We start from the raw sequence: 19318 nt of genomic DNA on the forward strand, positions 1-19318 counted from the left end.
ATATTTTTCTTCATCTTGATAGAAACAATCCTAATCCAATCTCCCAACCCACTTAGTTTTTTTAGGTATTTTTTCTCTTAAATATAAATTGTCATCTGTGTTGGATAAATATCCATCTAAATATTTGGATTGTACTGCCAAGTAATTAGTAATCATAGATTTAAAAACAAAACAAAATAAAATAGTCACAATTTTTAAAAAATATAAGGACCAAAATGTAATTTTAAATTTACATTATGAGAGTACGATGATAAAATGAAAATAAATAAAATCTTATATGGATTATCCCTTTTAGGAGCCTAAAAGAAAAAATGTTAAATTTTCAAAAAAAAAAAAAAAAAAAGTTTTTTCTTTTTTTATCAATCTTTTGTTTATGTCATCATATAGCGAAATTACTAACACATGTTGTGGCTCTTGATGCTTGCTTCTCATTACTTACTATTGCTTATTTCAATACTCAATTCATTAACAAGACATTTGCGTTTGTTTCCGCTCTCGCTCTCGTTACATGTTCTCAATATTTACTATTTTAAATTTGAACAAACACACAAGTCTCATTTATTCTTTATTTAAACTTTATTTATCACATAGCAAGAATCACAAATCAGCAACAAAAGCGAGAGTAAGTGTCCAATCATCGAGGTTGATAGTGAGAACGAGTATCTAGATGAATGAGAGTGAGCTGCAAGAACTGAGTATTGAACATCAAGGACTATCATGCGTGTTTTGAAGAATTATTATAATGATTTTACCGTATGATAACACAGGCAAAAGATGAAAAAAAAAACTCTTAATTTTCTAAAACTTGAATATTCTCCAAAAACGAAAAACAAAAAATTTAAAATATAAAATTGTATTTTAAGGGTTAATGGTTGGATCTCTTAATGGAGTATTAAAGTAATAAATAGAAAAAGGACAAAATAGTAATTAAAATTGAAAATAAGGTTATATGATCGAACAATAAATAACGAAAGGGGGGAGTCCATAACGTACGACCAAGCCCTGGTTGCAATCCAACTGTCCCTTCCGCTTCATCTTCTTCTTCCTTCCGTTTCTCTCTCTCCTTTTTGACTTTGTGGGTCTCATTCTTAATCCTTTAAACCCACCTTCCTTCGTCGAACAAACAAACACATTTTGACAAAAATCCCTTAAAAAAAAAAACTTTGCCCCATTTTTCTAATTAAATTCCCTTTTATCCATTTCCCATTTCCATTTAATCCAACCCCCCCCTTTTTTTTTCTTACCCACAAAATCTCTCTCAAATCTTCTCCTACTTTCCAACCTAACCCTCTCATGAATTTCACTTTCCAAACTCGCCTTCCTCCTTATTCCTTCCTTCTCTGTAATGCCGCCTCTTTTGGGTCTCTTTGCCTTCCCAGAAAGACCACCAAATTAGATTCAAGTTTGTGTTCTTCCATTCCCTTTATTAACTCGAGTTACGAATACCCTTTTCCCTTTTCTTTTCTGGGTCTTAACTTGTTTTCTACGTTTTCGTTTTCTCTTCAGGATAATCAGAGCATTCCCAGATGAACCAAAACAGAGTTGATTTGATTTGATTTGAGGATAATCTCATTTCAGGTAGCTTTGTTTGTTTGTTTGTTCTGTTTTGTTATCTCTTTCCATTTTTTTTTGAAGTGTTTTGGGTTTTTTTTAGCTTGCTGAAGGGCTGTGCCTGTGGATTTCTCTTTTTTCTTCTCTGTTGTTATTTTCTAAGGAAACAAACAGATGGGTTGGGTTGGGTTGGGTTGGGTTGGGTCGGGTCGAGAATGAATGATCTGGAAATCCAAGAACAAGATTTGTTTATTGTTTAAGATAAAAAGTGAGGGAAAAAAAGTGAATTGCAATTATTATACACTTTTGTTGAGTGAAGATTTCAGTAACTTAAAGATAAGGATAAGTGCATAACCATTTGACATTTGTCCTTATCTTGTGTTTGAATTTTAAATTCATCTTGTCGGTATAGATTTATAAAAAGTTGATCAGATAACGACCATTTTTTTTTTTTTTTTATATATATTTTTATTTCTTTTCCTTTTCTCTGGATCTTCTTGCATTCCAATTGGCTCTTTTGAAGATTGAATCCTACTGAGTTTTAAATTAGTCCTTCATATATCAAGGGGATTACCATTAATATCTTCTGTTTAGTTGAGTTGTTTAGAGTAAATATATTGTATTGGAAGCCAACGCTTGTTGTTGTTAAGTTGTTGATATCTTGTTTCAACAATTGATTAAAAACTTGAATGAGAGACATTGTATAGACTAATCTTTAAAGTTGCCTGGCTGTGGTTATGAGTAGTTATAGAAGACTTGTTTGTAATAATCATAGTTATAAGAGAAACATAGAGGATTGAGTTTTTCCTACATTTTGATTTTCATTCAGGCTTTTGGTTCTGTTCTTCTGTTGTACAGTGGGAAAGGAGTAATTTGTTCCATTATTCTGTGTTTGTACCATTGATCGATAATCGAAAAGTAGGAACTATCTGATTGTTTACTGTCATGTTGTCAAGTTCTTGCTTGAGTTTGTTAGAGTTATCATCTACGGATATGTTGGATTTTCCTCCTACACCTAGAACGGTTCCACGGGTGATGACTGCTTCAGGAATATTTTCAGATAAGGATAGAGATTCGGAAGTTTCCTCGTCTAAATGTCGAGGGAGAAAAATTATAGTGGCAAATTTTCTCCCTCTTCATGCTAAGAAGGATCCTGATTCAGGAAAATGGAACTTCAGTTTTGATGAGGATTCACTTTTGCTTCAGTTAAAGGATGGCTTCTCACCTGATGTAGATGTTATATATGTTGGATCGTTAAAGGTCGATGTCGATATCCGGGAACAAGATGAGGTTTCTCAGAAACTACTGGAGGAATTCAACTGCGCACCGACTTTCATTCCTTCATACCTTCAGAAACAGTTCTATCATGGATTCTGCAAGCAACATTTGTGGCCACTTTTTCATTACATGATGCCAATTTCCCCTTATCATGGATCTCGCTTTGATCGACATCTTTGGCAAGCGTATCTTTCAGCCAACAAAAGGTTTGCAGATAAAGTAATGGAGGTAATCAATCTGGAAGAAGATTATGTATGGATTCATGATTACCACCTTATGGTTCTCCCTACTTTTTTGCGAAAACGCTACAGTCGAATTAAGCTCGGATTCTTCCTTCATAGTCTGTTTCCCTCATCGGAAATCTATCGAACCCTCCCTGTTAGAGATGAGATTTTGAGAGCATTACTTAATGCAGACCTTATCGGTTTCCATACGTTCGATTATGCTCGCCACTTTCTGTCTTGTTGTAGTAGACTGCTTGGTTTGGAGTATGAATCTAAACGCGGATATCTCACGCTCGAGTATTTTGGCCGTACAATATACATCAAGATTTTGCCTGTTGGAATTCATATGGGTCGACTTGAATCTGCACTAAGTCAATCACAGACTTCAATCAAGGTCAAGGAAATCAAAGAAAATCTCAAAGGAAAGAAACTTATTCTTGGTGTTGATGACATGGACATATTTAAAGGTATTGGTCTGAAGTTATTAGCCATGGAACAACTCTTGAACCAGCATCCAGATTTAAGGGGAAATGTTGTTCTCGTGCAAATTCTAAATCCGGCACGGAGCAATGGGAATGATGTCCAGGAAGCGAAACGGGAAACTTATGAGATAACCAAAAGGATTAACAAGGTTTTCAGTTGTCCGGGATATGAACCTGTAATCTTGATTGATCATCCTATTCCTCCTCACGAGAAGATTGCATATTATGTATTAGCAGAGTGCTGCATTGTAAATGCTCTAAGGGATGGTATGAACTTAATTCCATATGAGTACATTGTTTGTCGACAGGGAACTTCAAAAATGGATGAAGTCTTGGAAGTCTCCCCGAATTCACCTCATACCAGCACGATTGTTGTATCGGAATTTATAGGTTGTTCACCATCTTTAAGTGGTGCAGTCAGGGTAAACCCCTGGGATTTTGATGCTGTAGCTGATGCACTTTATGCAGCTGTCACCATGCCTGCTTTAGAGAAACAACTGAGGCACGAAAAGCATTACCGATACGTTAGCTCTCACGATGTTGCTTACTGGGCTCGCAGTTTCTTGCAAGATTTGGAACGAGCATGCCGAGAACACTACAGTAAACGTTGCTGGGGCATTGGTTTTGGTTTAGGTTTCAGAATTTTGTCACTTTCTCCAAGTTTCAGGAAGCTTTCCATTGAACACATTGGCTCTGCATATAGGAGCGCCTCTAGGAGGGCAATATTTTTGGATTATGACGGGACTGTGGTTTCTGAAACTTCCTTGGTTAAATCTCCATCACCTGAAGTCATTTCTATCATCAACAACCTCTGCATGGATTCAAAAAACACCGTGTTTATAGTTAGTGGCAGGGGGAAAGATTCTCTCGGTTCATGGTTCAACTCGTGTAAGAATCTAGGTATTGCAGCTGAACATGGATATTACTTGAGGTATCAAACTTAAAATTACCAATTACTTTCCTAGATATATAATCCATATGATATTGTCAAATCAAATAGGTTCTATTCTCATGCATTCTTTATTGATTTGTAGGTGGAATAAGGATTCTGATTGGGAAGTTAGTCCATTAGCTGAAAACTTTTGTTGGAAAAGGATTGCAGAACCAGTGATGAAACTCTATACTGAGGCAACCGATGGCTCATACATAGAGACCAAGGACAGTGCGTTGGTATGGCACCATCAATACGCTGACCCTTATTTTGGTTCATGTCAGGCCATGGAGCTTCTGGACCACCTTGAAAATGTCCTTGCAAATGAACCTGTAGTCGTTAAAAGAGGCCAGCAAATCGTCGAAGTAAAACCACAGGTATTTACTGCTTCTGCTCACTTCTTTGGCTTTTTTCATTTTGATTCTTGTGGAAGCCGATCAATGGTCATACTATGTTATTGTTTGCAGGGTGTGACTAAAGGATTAGTTGCTGAAAGAGTCCTTTCTACCATGATCAACTCTAATAAAGCACCTGACTTTGTCTTGTGCATTGGAGATGATCGATCTGACGAAGACATGTTTGAGAGCATATCTAGCAGAAGCTATAGCTCATCGCTTGCTAGCCCCCCAAAGATATTTGCCTGTACTGTGGGGCAAAAGCCTAGCAAAGCCAAATACTATTTAGACGATACCACCGATGTTTTGACCTTGCTTCAAAGCCTGGCCACCACTTCTACCCGTAAACCAAGGCCGTGTTTTGAAACTCGTGTTTTGTTCGAGGATGATGTTTGATGCAGAAGATCTGATCTGTCATTGCACTTGCATTGAGCAAGTGTTTTCATGATGGGAATGATTGTTTCAATTGATTCCGTTATTCCATCCTTCACTTCAAAAGATTAGACCAGAGAACGAACCTTTACCGAGTCGGGATTGTCTCGATTACCCGATTCTTTCCCACAGTCACTGTTGCCAATGGATTGAATTCAGGAAGATAATTGCTTGACTAGAGTAAGTTGGTTTGGTGGTGTAAATAACTCCTTTCACGACACTCGTTCTTCGCTTCTCCCGGATTCGAGAGTAGCAGAACAAGATCCATTGGAACCTAGGAATGGTATAAAGTTGTTTTTTCTTTTTTCTTTTTGTTCTTGTTTCTAGTTTCTTTTTTTCTCTCTTTTTTTTTGACAGATATAGTGAACAGGTTTTAGATACAAATTACAATTAGACACATAGGTTTGTACAATTGAACTCGTTTAGTTCTTACAGGATAACCATTCTTTTTACACAGGTGTTCATGTTCTTACAAATGCTTTCTTTAGTTCTATTAAGGATTCATTATTCTTGAAGGATTACCATTCTTTCTATTTTCAATTCAAAGTTTAGACCAAAAAATTCCCAGTTACCTTTATGAAAGCAACACTATATAAGAAATTCTTGTTCATTTTTGTTCAATGGCGTTTGCTTTTCCCTCTCCATTGATTTCTTCACGATTGCACTATGATCCTTAGCAATAAACGCTCAAGGAATTCCTTTGCCGCCAGTCGAAACCCTTGGAAATCGAATTCAGTTAGTTCATCTCTTCCTCTCTGTATCTCATTTTCCATTGATTTAGCTGTGTCTCCGTGTTCTTGATGACAGTAGTAGTTTTTAGGGAAAATCATTCTAGGGCTCTTGTTTTCTGTTTTCGCTTCTCCGAGAGAATAACAGAGCATCAATATCTGCACTCACCTGCCATTGATGAACAACAAGATGGCTTTTGTATCCGAGGTATGAACATCGTTGTTTGATTGGATTTGTTAACCAGATTGAAGAATTTTGATTCCTCATTTTGTTTGAAGCATTGCTTGGTTGTTCAATCTCATCGTTGCATTTCTGATCGCCCTGTTTTTTGTTGAAAATATGAATCGATGCCAGATTCGATGAAAGCACAACTCTAAAAAGCATCCACAAACTCATCATTGTGTATGAATTGTTTCGTTGAATAAGTATGAACATCTACTAAAGCAGAAAATATATAATACTACTGTAGTATGAAAATTTCATCCAATGTTCATCATAAAGTTAAGCTTTAGAAATTTTCTTTCGCTACAGCTACATTTGGATGTTTCATTGTTTGATCGTTGTCGGAAGCCACATCAAAGCAAATCAAATAGGGAGATAGAATTTTATTTTTCTTTGAAGCTCAAATATGAGAAGTGTCTTTGAAGATAAGATAAGATATTTTTGGTTCATAAAAGTAGTTGTGGGAGTGAGATTCACATTCCTAACAACCACCAATTTGCTTCATAATTCAAGTGCATTATTGTCTTTGTGATCATCATTATATGATGGAAATGAACAAAATTAAAAATAATAAATGTGTTTGAATTATAATAAGAATGTAATGATTTGTTAGTTGAAGGTGTTTTCCTTATTGTTGTTTGCTTCAAAACTTCAACCCAACACAAGGCCTGCCTATGGATCTTCCAAAGTTGGTGATACTTTGAGTAAGTTTCTCACCTTTGTTTTGTTTTCTTTATCTTTTTTTTTTTTTTTTTTCTTATTACAAAATTTATCACTACTTTGAAGGTTCATTTAGAAGTTTCTAAAAATAAAATTTCAATCACTTCTAGAATTTAAATAGAGAAAATTCAAGATGCGTTACGTTAAATTACTTTTTAAAGTTCAAAGATTTATACATCATCACGACATCAAGAGTTTGAGAATTGGTTAAATTCAAGTTACGAAACTTATTATACTTGAATTGGATTTTATAAAGTTATTAGATATTGTTTTAAAATTTTGTCTTCGAAATAAAAGATTGAAAGTTTATGACTTTAATGAATGACTATTTTGAAACTTCTAGGACAAAACTTGTAATTTACTTCAATTACTTTTTTGGATTTGTTTGCACATAATCCGTTAGTTCCAAAAATAAATCGTGAGGTTACTCATTCCAATTGGTTTTTTTTTTTCTTTTCGAAATTCTTTTAAAACTCGTTTTTGAAGTTTGGTTTGATAATTTTTTTTTTTGTTTTAGGTTTTTGAAATCTATAATTATTTTCTCACAATTATTTTTGTAATGTCTTTCACATCGAAAACATCTGAATTCTTAGTTAAATATTAAAGCGAGAGAAGTTTTTTTAAAATTTTAAAAAATTATATATATATAATATAATATAATTTTCAAACTTTGACCTGAAGGAGATATTTTTAAAACGTAGATAACATTTAGTTATGAAATGAATAAATAGAAATAGCATTTATAAATTTATTTTTAAAAATAGAAAAAAAATCAAATAATTATAAAATGAGAAGATTTACTATTTGGCTTTGTACCTTTAAACTTTTGAAAAATATCAATGAAATTTCTACTCCAATCATCTTGACTCAACTTGTTTTTATGACATTTTTCTGAAAAGAAGTAAAGATGACACAACATTTCTTTTTGAAAGGATACCTCAGCATTTTAAATGTGTTAAATACATTTGATTATCATTTTTATCTTTAAGATGCCAAAGTGAAAGTTTATTCTTGAAAATATTTTAAAAATAAAGCATTCAAGTTTATATTTTAAAATATAAGTTCAACGTATAATCCATAATTTCATAATGTAAACAAAAACAAATTCATTTATATATCAATTTGAACCATGAACTAATAATTGTGCCTATTTAAATCTTAAACTTTTGTAAGTATATCGATTTATACCTTCAATTATATTTTATTTCAAAAGCTTTGTGTAAAAATTGTAATTGTATCAATTAAGTTTTTTTTTTTTTAAATGTATCAATTAAACACATAAACTTTCATTAATGAATCATACTCTTATTCATACTTTCTTTTGATAAGTATTCATGCATCTACTCTAATCGTCCATTTCGTAAAATCGATATTTGAAGAGGTCTATACATTTAAAGATATAATACAAAGATGATTTTTAAAGTAATCATAACGATTAGTCTAAATTGTTTAACTTATAAAAATTTAAAAATTTAATTGACTCAAATTATAAATTTCATATGATATTGGAAAGTGTAAATTGTATACTTATAAAATTCAAGATTTAAATGGATATAATTCTTAAAGTTTAAGGATATAAATGGATATTTTCTTCTAATTATACAAAATGTTTGAAAATCAAGAGAGAAATATACAATAGCACAAAACGTCTTGTCGCTCAAAATAATTAATACAAGCTACCGCCTACAAAGAACGACATGTCGGCATTTAAAATCTCAATTTCAACGTACGGAAATTGGATTTGATCAAGAGTCAATCAACGCTTTGGATTTAAAAAATGGGACCCATTTTAATTTAGTGATTGGTTACAGCGAATCACAGGTCCCACCTTTATTCTACTTCCGGAACACCGGATCATAATCCCCCCCGCTTCCCTCCAAACAACAGCTCGAACGTCTTACGTCAGTTGATAAACTCGAATGACCGGTAACTCCCGGTGGGATTTGGATCGATTATCGCTTCAAATTCGTTTTGGCAACCGGAAGTAGCCGGTCACACAGGTCAGAGCTGGTTTCAGTTTCATTTTGCTTTATGGTTTATATAAACTGCTGATAAAAACTCATCGTGAAGTCCGACAATGGCGTTTACTGATGTAGAAGAAGAGTCTCCTTGCGAAGCCGATAAATCCAATTCTTTGTTGCCGACCGCCAGGTGCGGTTGTTTCCGGTTATCGTGCTTTGGATCTCGCCGTGTAGCCACCGTCGGACCATCGTGGTGGGAGCGGCTTAGGGCATCGCAAGTTCATAGCGAGGGGCGCTGGTGGGCTCGAGGCGTTAGGGTTCTTTTGAAGCTCCGAGAATGGTCGGAGATCGTTGCTGGACCGAGATGGAAGACTTTCATTCGTCGATTTAATCGGAATCGGAGTGGTGGAGGTGGAGGTGGTGTTAGGGCTGGGAAATTTCAATACGATCCTTTGAGTTATGCTATGAATTTCGATGAAGGTTCGAGGCAGATTGGGGAATTGGACGATGATATCGACGATTTCAATGGTTATCGGAACTTCTCTGCTCGTTACGCTTCGATTCCGGCGCCATTGAAGACTGGAGGAACCATAATCAAGGATGTTTCTTCCGTCGCGTAAAGGTGCGCTGTGTCTACTAAAATTCGCCGTTGTTTTGTGCTGTTATTGTCCACACATTGGGATGGCTGACATCACCGCCGCCGCCGTCACCTCGTCCGTTAGATTTTTCCCCTTTTCTTTTTTCAAGTCAAAAGTAAATACATGTTTGAGTTCATTTTGGATTTTCCGTTCTCCTTCTTCCTAATGGGATCAGTGGCACATCAAGATCAATGTACAATACGATTAGAGTGTTTTTTTCTTTAAAAAAATATTCTTTTATATTAAATTATATCCTGATAGAGTTTAATAATATTGATTAGGGGACTTCCCTGTTTAAAGTGGGGTAATAAAAAACCATATAATGTTTGTATATAGATTATCTTTATATGAATTGAGAAGTGGTCTATGATATATATATTTTTTCTTTCTTTTCACTGTTCTGCAATGAGATTGGGTTTTTGTGGAAGGCACAATACGAGAAAGTTACTTTAAATATAGCCTGTGTCCTTTCAGTCTTTTCCATGGGAAGGGAATGGGGGACAAAAGAAGCCATGAGTGGATCTCCGTTCAATCAATGGTCACTCATCTAAAATTTAATACCTCATGAGTAAATGTTAAAGGGTCAAACACACTAAACAATCACAAATATATATGTGTATATATATGAAAAACCTAACAATTGCTGTTGGATTCAAGATATTTTTAAACCTTCACATAAAGAAACTTGAAAATGGCTAGTTGTACTATGGATTATGATTGTGTTAGTCAGAGTTAAAACAGGTAAAGGAATTAATGACATGTTTGGCCAACAACAAACAGCAAAATAGCTAAAGCTAGCAGTTCTTTTATGCTTGATGTCTTTTGGAGTTCATTGCCTTTATGTTGAGCAAAACATCAGATACAGTCCATGGGAAGCTAAAGTAGAACATGTCTTCTTTGAAGTAGGAAGGGTGATAAGTTACATGATACCATGCAGAAGCCATCATCTTGTGTTCGTGTGGGGCACAGCTATTCTCAAACCATTCTTTGACTTCCTTGCGGAGGTTCTTCATCGAAAGCAAAATCCGATCCTTCATATCGCCGTACTTGCGATTGTCACGTTGCAGATAAGATGCTCGACTTCGAAGATCGCCCATTAATATCTCGTCTTCATACTCTGCTCCGTAGTAGTTCATCAAAATGCTCATTTTTTCAATGTACAGATCTTTGTAACTTTCAGCCATTTCAAGGAAAGCTTCGAAGCCGTCTACTTCGAGATCATGATCATAAACAGCTCTAGCAGCCTCCTCTGACCATACTAATCTTGACCTTTCTTGCTCAATTGACTTAACGGCAGCCCTGTAGAGTTTACCTAATACATTATTGGATATGTACATTGGTTTATCAAATCTCTCCATGAAATCTGGAAACTCCCTTGGTTTTAAAACTCGAGGCATCTCTGCTGGGGCTCCAGTTTTTGCAAAATCGACTGCCATGGAATGCAGCGCTGCAAGCTCTAAGCATTTCGAGCTTAGGGCTTTTTTCGGTTCACGGTCAGCATGAACTAAATGTGCAGTAGAAATGGCACCTAATGTGTCATTGATCATATAATCAACAAAGAACTTCTGAATTTCCTGCAAATTTCAATGATCGAATGAACCGGGAAGATAAATGTTAATCGCATTTTTTCAAGTTTCAAAGGGTATACTTTGAACATTTGATAGTTAAACATACCTCTAGTGTTACATCGTGATCCATTATACGTGGTCTCCGTCCTGTATAGTCCATAGGTGCTTCAGTTCTGGGAGGAATCAGATTCTCATCCCAACTTATGAAATATAAATCTCCATCAAGATCACCGCCTGAACATTCATTTGTATGTGGCCTGCAACAAACTTGGGTATTGAATAAAATTCCAGTCTTGGCTAATGCTTTAGCTTTAAGACTTCCACTGGTTTCTAAAATATCGAAACTATTTGAAAAACAATCAGTTATGATCCTATCGAGTAGGACATACATTTAGGATTCGTTTGGATTAAAATAAGTGAAAAAATCCAAACATACTTTAAACTTTAAAGAAGGATTAAACATTTTGAACACTTGCACCAAGCTGGTCATTCACTTAGAGAAGTAACTATTAACTACGAGAAACAAAAATGCATATGAGCACATGATCCGAAGGATTAAACACGACACAACTTTTTTTTAGAACATAAAAAGTGGGGCATAGGGATTTGAACCTTTGATCTGAAAGGGATGGCATTAAGATGGGTCATTATTAAAGAAAAGGAGTTTGCAAGTTATACTAATCAACTGCCCACATATCATTCTATACTTATAGAAGACAATATCTATAGAGATAGTCCACAAAATGAACTAGACAACAACTTCGGTCTACAGAAGCATACCTTTCTCCTTTCTGAGGAAATATAAGACAGTCCACCAATCCCTTCTCCTCTAGTTCTACATGGAAAATAGCTTCAAGAACCCTTACATCTCCTGGATGAAGACATGGATTTTTTGTAACAACTACCTTCCCGAGCAGTATCGATTTTGTCTCGTCTATCTTATGGAAGTATTTCTGATTCCTGTCCTGAAGCTCTGATTTTGTTAAGGTTATGCAGGCATACACTTGGCCATAATTTAAAATCCCAGTTTCATCCAAGCAGCCAAGGAGGATCCTGCCCTTTGGAACAAATATTCTACATCTGCTTCTTAAATCAGAAAACAGGTTCCAGTAGTGTGCTTGAATCATCATAGAGAGATAAGGTTCGATATTTGGCTCGTAACCGTGGTTTAACATCTGCACCAGAATGTTATTAGAATCAGCCCCGTGCAAATTTTCCAAGACGTTCAAAGCAACGACTTTATCAGTCAGCATTCTCCCTAGAAGATGTAGTTGTTCTTGCTGCAATGCCTCAAAGCTTTCGTCCTGCACTCCCAAAGTTGACAAAAGAGTAACGATCTCTCGATTTAAATAGCAGGGCATGGAATCGCTCCACTTGGTAACATTGAGCATCTTGTTTTTTGATTCAAACTTAAGCATGCTATCACGCAAAGATAGTTTACGGAAGGAATTACGATCAACAGCAATGACACCTTTGTATCCACCATATCGAATTTGAAATGCTGAAGGAATGTGATTCACTCCACACTTATCAGCTACTTGCCTTGCGAATGAAAGTGAAATCTTTCCGATACCATCCGAGAAGCAGTAGTCAATACCGTCAGAATTCACTTCAATATCAGGTATAATCTCAACATCTTGTGTAGGAACAACAAGAGTTTGAGTGGAAGAACTGAACAATTGACCCATCCTAGCTGCACATTTGGAGATACTACGAATCTTTTCAAAGCAGCCCATCCACTGTCTAATTTCTTCTGCTTTCAAATTGTTACTGGAAGCAAACATCCAAACAGAATTTGATCGGAGTTGACTAGCTGAGAAGGCCAAGAACTCAAACCTTTTGGCTCCAATAACAATTCCATCTCGAAGAATATTCATTATTCGATGATAGATTTCGGTTCTATAGGGTTTTGAGAGTATGCCTCGCTGTATGCTCGTGGTAACGGCACCTGCAGGAAGCTTACTCCAATCCTCTTCAACAAAAGTAACCCTCATAAAATCTGAAGCATATGATGCAAAGTTTTTTACGACATAATTTGAAGTTTCAAGCTCAGGTCCCAAACAATAAATTCTTGATGGGGTGACAAGGACTCTATAACAATTCATCACGTTATTCGACAACCTCTTTTGAGATGATAAAGAAAGATTTTTGCAGTTCCTTTTCAGAACATGTAATTGGGTCTTTAGAAACGACAAGGGATCATAACAAATGAACTTCAGCTGGTGTAATCTTTGAAGTACATTCAAAGCAGTATCAACATCTAAAGTGCTAAGAAAGTTAATCAGATCATCATTGGCTGCAGCAAGGCTAATTTTCTGCATATGAACTAAAGAATTGAGCTGATATTGAACCTCATATACTAGATTAGAACCTAATCCAAATTTTATCAGAGGAACAATCTCTGAGCTAGTGCCAAATTCCTCACCATCCTCTAAAACAATATCTTTCTGAGTTTCTCTGTAAAATGGAAAACTCAGAAAGATATTTGAAGCCAGCAAATCTTCTTCAACTTCCCAACAAAAGGAAGTTGACTGACCAACTGACCTCATAGCAGAAAACTCTGTTGTCCGAACCCAAAGATAGTCGTAATCTTCTCTGCAAAGACGGTAGCGAGTACTACTGAATCTGGACGCCATATTTGATCCAGAAATCTTTTTATATATTCTTGGCGCATATTTGAGCTGCAAGAGAAGACAACAATTAGATTCAGCATAAGATATTTTCTGACAATATCTGAGCTAGCAAGTTTAGAACGATAAGCTTTCATTCAAAAGTTTCTTTCATTCCTCACTTATTTCTCTCTTCTCCTTCATTCAATAGACAAAATCCCTTTTGATGGAACAATAAAACACAAGCACATAAATCTAATCATCACCATAGGCATTGTCGAAATTTACCTCATGGAGAAGTGCATTCAATTTTCAACTAAGGTGAGAATTCGAGGGAAAGAATACAAGGGAATACAAAAGAATCCAGCCCACCGAAAAACCCTCACTAGAGAGGATTTTTAACCAAGTAAGAAGTTGCCTGACGGAGAAACATGGAATCTCACAAGGACCAAACCTTGCTAGACTTCCTATCCACACCCCGAAACACTCTATCGATGAAACTATAAAAAAAAAAGAACACACAAATCAAATAATCAGCTTAGGCATGGTCGAAAATTACCTTTAGGAGAAGTGCATTCAATTTCTCATGTCCCAAACAAAACCCAGTAGTTTCAAGAATTTCCTCAAACATAACTTCAAGCTTATAACACTCCTTTTCATGCCATATCCAGAATTCAACCCTCCTCCTCTCCGGCATAATCCAAGCTTTCACACCATCCCAAGACTCCAAAACACACATTCGATCCTCTTTCAGCATAAAACCCACATGCAAAACCCCATTCTCAGCCCTGTTTCTGGCGTGTACTGGTCTCACAACAATGTCATCGTTGATCTCGGAGAATCTAAGGTTGTGGGAGTTGAAGACGAGGTTGTTCTGGACAGAGAGGGATTGAGCTTTGGATTTGGTCTCGAGCGTGGTGAACTGTACGCGACCAGAACCCCGCGATTTCCAGTTCTTCCGCTCGGTGAAGATTTCGATGGCGAAGATGGAGTCGGGGCCTAATTTGGAGCTGAGAAAGGTCCAAAGGTCTTGAGCTATAGCGGATTCCGGAACGTTTGAGACCTTTAAAGTGGATCTCTCCGGCTGAGCCATTGCAGGAAGATGCTCCCGCCGGTGGACCTTCAATAAAATTACCGGCGAATCGTAGATAGTGAAATGAAGGGATGAAGGAAGGAACGTCGGAGTCGGGGGAGTGTCAGTCAATGGGCTGAACTTTGCTTTCTTCCCTCTTCAAGTTTTCTTTTATATTTTTCCTTTTCCATTGTGGGCTTATATTTAAATTAATTAAATGAGCAAATTACAAAACTAACGCATAAAATATGAATAGTTGCAATAATATCCTCGAACTTTTATTATAAAAATTGAGTTCCAAATTTTTACAAGTGTTAAAATTAGACTCTCAACTTACATAATTATAGAAATTATAAAGATGGTATAAATTTGAAAGTTCAATTTTAACACATGTAGAAATTTTCATAGTTAAATGACCTAAAAACTAGAAAGTTTGAGGGTATAATTATTTGGTTTTTCATGTCCCTTAATTAAATTATAAATTTAGTTTTGAACTTAATTAATTATTTGGTTTTTCAATGTGCCTTAATTAAATTATAAATTTAGTCTTTCTATGTCGAGATTTTTGTCATCTTTTTTTTTTTCCAAACAATTCTTGAACTTTTAAATGTCTATGATTCTATTAGGTATACAAGTCAAATTTATATTTAATAAATCAAAGATTTTAAAAAATTAGAATTTTCTAAGAAAATTATCTTTTTTTTAAAAAAAACCAAATTGACAAAAATCCTAAAACTTAGAGATTAAATTTATAATTTAACTATTTCAATTTCTTATCTTATATTTGGCTTAAGTTCTATTTTGATTATTTAAACTTTTTAAAATATTTTGATGTTGATTTCTTAGAAAACTATTGTTTTTGTTAATGCTTCGTCCATTTCATGTTAGGAAGCACAATTTCCTATAAGATTAGAAGTTTGTACAACAATTACAAGAGTGGAGATTAAACATTCAACCTCGAGGAAGGAAAGCCTTGTACAGCAATTACAACGGTGGAGATCAAACATTTGATCTCAAGAGAAGAAAGTCATGTCAATTATCATTTAGCTACTCACTTGAGCTATAAACGTTTAATTAAGTGAACCTGCTTATACTTTTAATTTATGTATACTTAAAAAAATTTCTAACTTTTGTTTACTTATGAGTTGTTGTAGAAGGAATTGAAAATAGGACTTTCTTAAGGAAAATTTTGTAAAATAACCCAAAAAGCAACATCTTTTTTATGGATGACCTCTTTCTAAAAACTTTTATATGGTCGACCTTTTTCACATGTGAAATACCAAATATACCCTTACTTTTTAAAACCAAACAAGCGCCTATTCCATATTCATTTACAAGCCAGCTATTAGCATTCGAGTACTCCTCTCAGTTTTCTCTCAACGTTTCTCTTCGTCTTCGACGTCGTTTGCTACTCGTCGGTCGTATCAACTCATTTTCGCTTTCGTTTGAACTTCTTCTACACCGTTCCAGTAACCTGAAAGGTACGATACTCTCGTCTGTCGTTGTTTGAAATCGTTCAGTACATAGGTTTGATTGGGGTTTAAGGTTCGTTAGTACATGGATATAGATCACATAACTGAGTATAACTGATCGTATAACTCTATATAACCAATTATATTGCTCTATATAATTGATCACATGGTTTTATATAACCGATCGTATAATTTTATATGACCATTCGAATGACTATATAATTGATCGTATAGCTCTATATAACCGATCACTTGACTTTAAATAATCGATCGTATAGCTTTTAATATTAGATCGCATAGATTCACATACTAGGTCACACAAATTTATATAAAAGGTCATATAGTATATGCTAAACGATCGTATAGATTTATAGACCCCATCGTATAGGTTTATCTACACGATCATGTAGTAAACTCTAAATGATCATGTAGTAAACTCTATACGATCGTTTAGCCTTTGCTATATGAGTGTTTAGCTTTTGCTATATGGTCATTTAGCCTTTCATACTCAAACTCATATATTATAATACCTAATCATATATGTTTTCTATATTGTAGATGAGACACTCAATCCCAATTGAGAAATATTTTCCTGCTATCATAACTTGCTTGGCCCATATTGGTAAGACGAATGCATTGTTAAGAAGAAACTAACAAATACACATATGAACATGTTCTAGAAAACATGTTTTGGTCCACCATTGGATGTCGACCTTGTATTCATTGGTCAGCTTGTGCATCATTTTCTTCTAAGGGAGGTCACCGATCATAATCCAGATGTCGTATGCTTCAACATCATGGGGAAGAAGGTAACATTCATACAAGATGATTTTAATTTGATTACTGGGTTGTAGCCGACAGAGGAAAGATTGGAAAAGGATACCAGCTGTGAGAGGCTATGAAATCTCATCCTCGGACTCAAGGATGATAGAAAACCAATTCTCTATAAGGATGTAGAGGCTGCATTTAAAAATTTCAAATTTTCGAACGATGAAGATGTTGTGAAGGTTGCATTGGCATTATTCATAGAAATGGTGACGATGGAGAAAGACAAGAAAACCCAATTCGATTTGAAGACATTTGGGATCGTCGATGACACTGAAGTCTTCAGACGTTATGACTGGTCCTCGATCATATATAAATGAATATTGATGAAGAACATTTTGCGTGGAAAAAATGAGGTACACGAATTAAGAAGACAATCAAATCCCAAACACGTCACGTGTTACTGCGTAAAGGGATTTGCACATGCATTTCAGGTACGTATTGTTTCAATTTATTTAAATATCAATTGATTTATATGTCGTATACTAATATTGTTGTTTATTTAATCATGTAGGTATGGACTTATGAATTTTTGTCCTTATCTAGTAAGTTCATAGCTACCAAAGTTAGCAAGAATGCAATCTCATGTATCTTGAAGTGGACATGTTCGATAGCGCCATCCTTGAAGTTGCTGGAAAGGGATGTCTTCCAACCCAAAAAAGTAAGAATGTGTTTCTGTATACTACTATATCATTTAACTTATACTACTAGATCATGTAATTATATCTATAAGATCGTTTAACTCATACTACACGATTGTTTATCTTATTATAAACGATCGTTTAACCTAAACTAAACGATAGTATAACTTTAAGTATACGATCATCTATCTTACACTGTGTGATTGTGTACCTGAGTAATATGTCATGCTAATTTTAACTGCTTTTATATAAAAACTATTGTTATATCAAAACTTATATTGACGACGGATGAAATGCAAATTAAATAGGGTCGACTACCAAGGCTTGATGTGACCCAAGTGCTTGAAGAAATAAGAATGGAGGATCGGGATATATCCGAAGGTGGTGATATTGAGGTTGATCAACATTCCTCTGACTAACTCCTCCAAATGATGAATTTGAGGAGTTTGGTCACGATGAGGCAATTGTAGGACATGGTGATCATGATGAGCACCAGATAATCAACTCCCCCCAAATTCGTCTATCTCATATAGAGCAGCCTGACGCACGCAATAAGAGGCAAGTTTAACATGCAGAGAAGCACACCAAATCCTCATGAAAACATAAGAAAAACAAATCATATAGAGTCATACGTGAGGAATTATAAGAAATTCACAACACATTGGCGAACTTAACTAGCATGGTTCGTCGATTGGGTGAGGAGCTAACTAATTTTTGCAATCTCTGTGTCCAGAATTTAGGGAAGGTAATAATTGTCTGTTGTGCTATTTGATTCAAGATCATTTATATTTATCTAAAAGATGTGTACTAAACTACAAACAATCGTTTTGATTTATCTACACGACCATTTAGCTTTATCTATACAATCGTTTAGATTCAGATAGACGATCATGTATCTTTATTTGAACGATCTTGTATCTTTATCTGAATGATCATATTTCATTTATTTCTACATGATAACCCCAATGATCGCGACCATGGTGACTGAGATGATGAAGGAGATAGTGATGAAGGGATTGACACTATGATCATGGTGATGTGGGTCACCAAACAGTTGATGGTGATTAAATTGTTGATGACCAAACAACTGATGGTGGAGATATTGGATAACCCCTCCCCCCCTTCACGATCAATCCATTCCTATTAAACCGTCGATGCAACCAATGCACATGAACGTAGTTGTTGAGGGCCAAACAATTGATGAAGAACGTACGGTCGATAAACCATCAATTGGGATAAACCATTGATGAACCATCCATAGTTGTTGAAAGTATGACAACCAAAGAACGTAAAGTTGATGAACCCTCAGTTGCACAGATCCTTAACGAACCATCAATTGGACCGATAGTTCATCAATGTCAACTTCCTGAACAACCATTCAGTGTGTGGACCCACTTCGACCTGACTTCTCCCATTGAGTTACGAGCTGATGTTGAACGGTTGGAAACAAAGAAGAGGTCACTCAAAACAAGGTACAACTGATTATCAAATATTGACACACTTAAAACACCATAGTCACTAACTTAGAATCTAATTACAGGAAGAACTGAATGCCCTGACTGTCGAAA

At 35.4% G+C, this 19318-nt stretch overlaps 3 protein-coding genes across 5 annotated transcripts; 2 read left to right on the forward strand and 1 right to left on the reverse strand.

The window, feature by feature from the left end:
• The first annotated feature begins 1018 nt into the window (after positions 1–1018).
• Positions 1019–5745, forward strand: LOC150030499 (putative alpha,alpha-trehalose-phosphate synthase [UDP-forming] 10). Of its 3 annotated transcripts, none has more exons than XM_090309598.1 (5): positions 1019–1402; positions 1507–1578; positions 2381–4466; positions 4570–4843; positions 4934–5745. In XM_090309598.1, exons 3-5 carry the CDS (start codon positions 2497–2499, stop codon positions 5255–5257), a joined length of 2568 nt encoding a protein of 855 aa, XP_090165724.1. In that variant the 5' UTR covers positions 1019–1402; positions 1507–1578; positions 2381–2496; the 3' UTR covers positions 5258–5745. The 3 variants fall into 3 exon arrangements, with proteins under 3 accessions (XP_090165724.1, XP_090165723.1, XP_090165725.1); XM_090309597.1 differs by having other exon boundaries at positions 1051–1402; positions 2410–4466; XM_090309599.1 differs by having other exon boundaries at positions 1052–1402; positions 2508–4466.
• A 3250-nt stretch (positions 5746–8995) lies between these two features.
• On the forward strand, positions 8996–9937 carry LOC120071012 (uncharacterized). Its single transcript, XM_039022996.2, has one exon. It carries the CDS (start codon positions 9042–9044, stop codon positions 9543–9545), a length of 504 nt encoding a protein of 167 aa, XP_038878924.1. The 5' UTR covers positions 8996–9041; the 3' UTR covers positions 9546–9937.
• Positions 9938–10338: 401 nt separating this feature from the next.
• LOC150030500 (RNA-dependent RNA polymerase 2-like) lies at positions 10339–14995 on the reverse strand. The gene is made up of 4 exons (XM_090309596.1): positions 14300–14995; positions 11912–13812; positions 11238–11388; positions 10339–11137 (listed from the first exon to the last, which is right to left on the reverse strand). Exons 1-4 carry the CDS (start codon positions 14831–14833, stop codon positions 10370–10372), a joined length of 3354 nt encoding a protein of 1117 aa, XP_090165722.1. The 5' UTR covers positions 14834–14995; the 3' UTR covers positions 10339–10369.
• Between the last annotated feature and the right edge of the window lie 4323 nt (positions 14996–19318).

The sequence above is a fragment of the Benincasa hispida genome, unplaced genomic scaffold (assembly GCF_027475165.1).
Source record: "Benincasa hispida cultivar pf3 unplaced genomic scaffold, pf3_genome.v1.1 HicScf1848, whole genome shotgun sequence".
NCBI lineage: Eukaryota > Viridiplantae > Streptophyta > Magnoliopsida > Cucurbitales > Cucurbitaceae > Benincasa > Benincasa hispida.

Bases quoted from the DNA above. Each gene is read 5' to 3' on its own strand.
- LOC150030499 (XM_090309598.1), top strand. From the start codon at position 2,497: ATGTTGTCAAGTTCTTGCTTGAGTTTGTTAGAGTTATCATCTACGGAT. The intron at 4,467-4,569 runs GTATCAAACTTA...ATTGATTTGTAG, and splicing joins GAACATGGATATTACTTGAG to GTGGAATAAGGATTCTGATT. The intron at 4,844-4,933 runs GTATTTACTGCT...TATTGTTTGCAG, and splicing joins TCGTCGAAGTAAAACCACAG to GGTGTGACTAAAGGATTAGT.
- LOC120071012 (XM_039022996.2), top strand. From the start codon at position 9,042: ATGGCGTTTACTGATGTAGAAGAAGAGTCTCCTTGCGAAGCCGATAAA.
- LOC150030500 (XM_090309596.1), bottom strand. From the start codon at position 14,833: ATGGCTCAGCCGGAGAGATCCACTTTAAAGGTCTCAAACGTTCCGGAA. The intron at 13,813-14,299 runs GTAATTTTCGAC...CTTCTCTTGCAG, and splicing joins TGAATGCACTTCTCCTAAAG to CTCAAATATGCGCCAAGAAT. The intron at 11,138-11,237 runs GTATGTTTAACT...TGAAATTTGCAG, and splicing joins ATCACGATGTAACACTAGAG to GAAATTCAGAAGTTCTTTGT.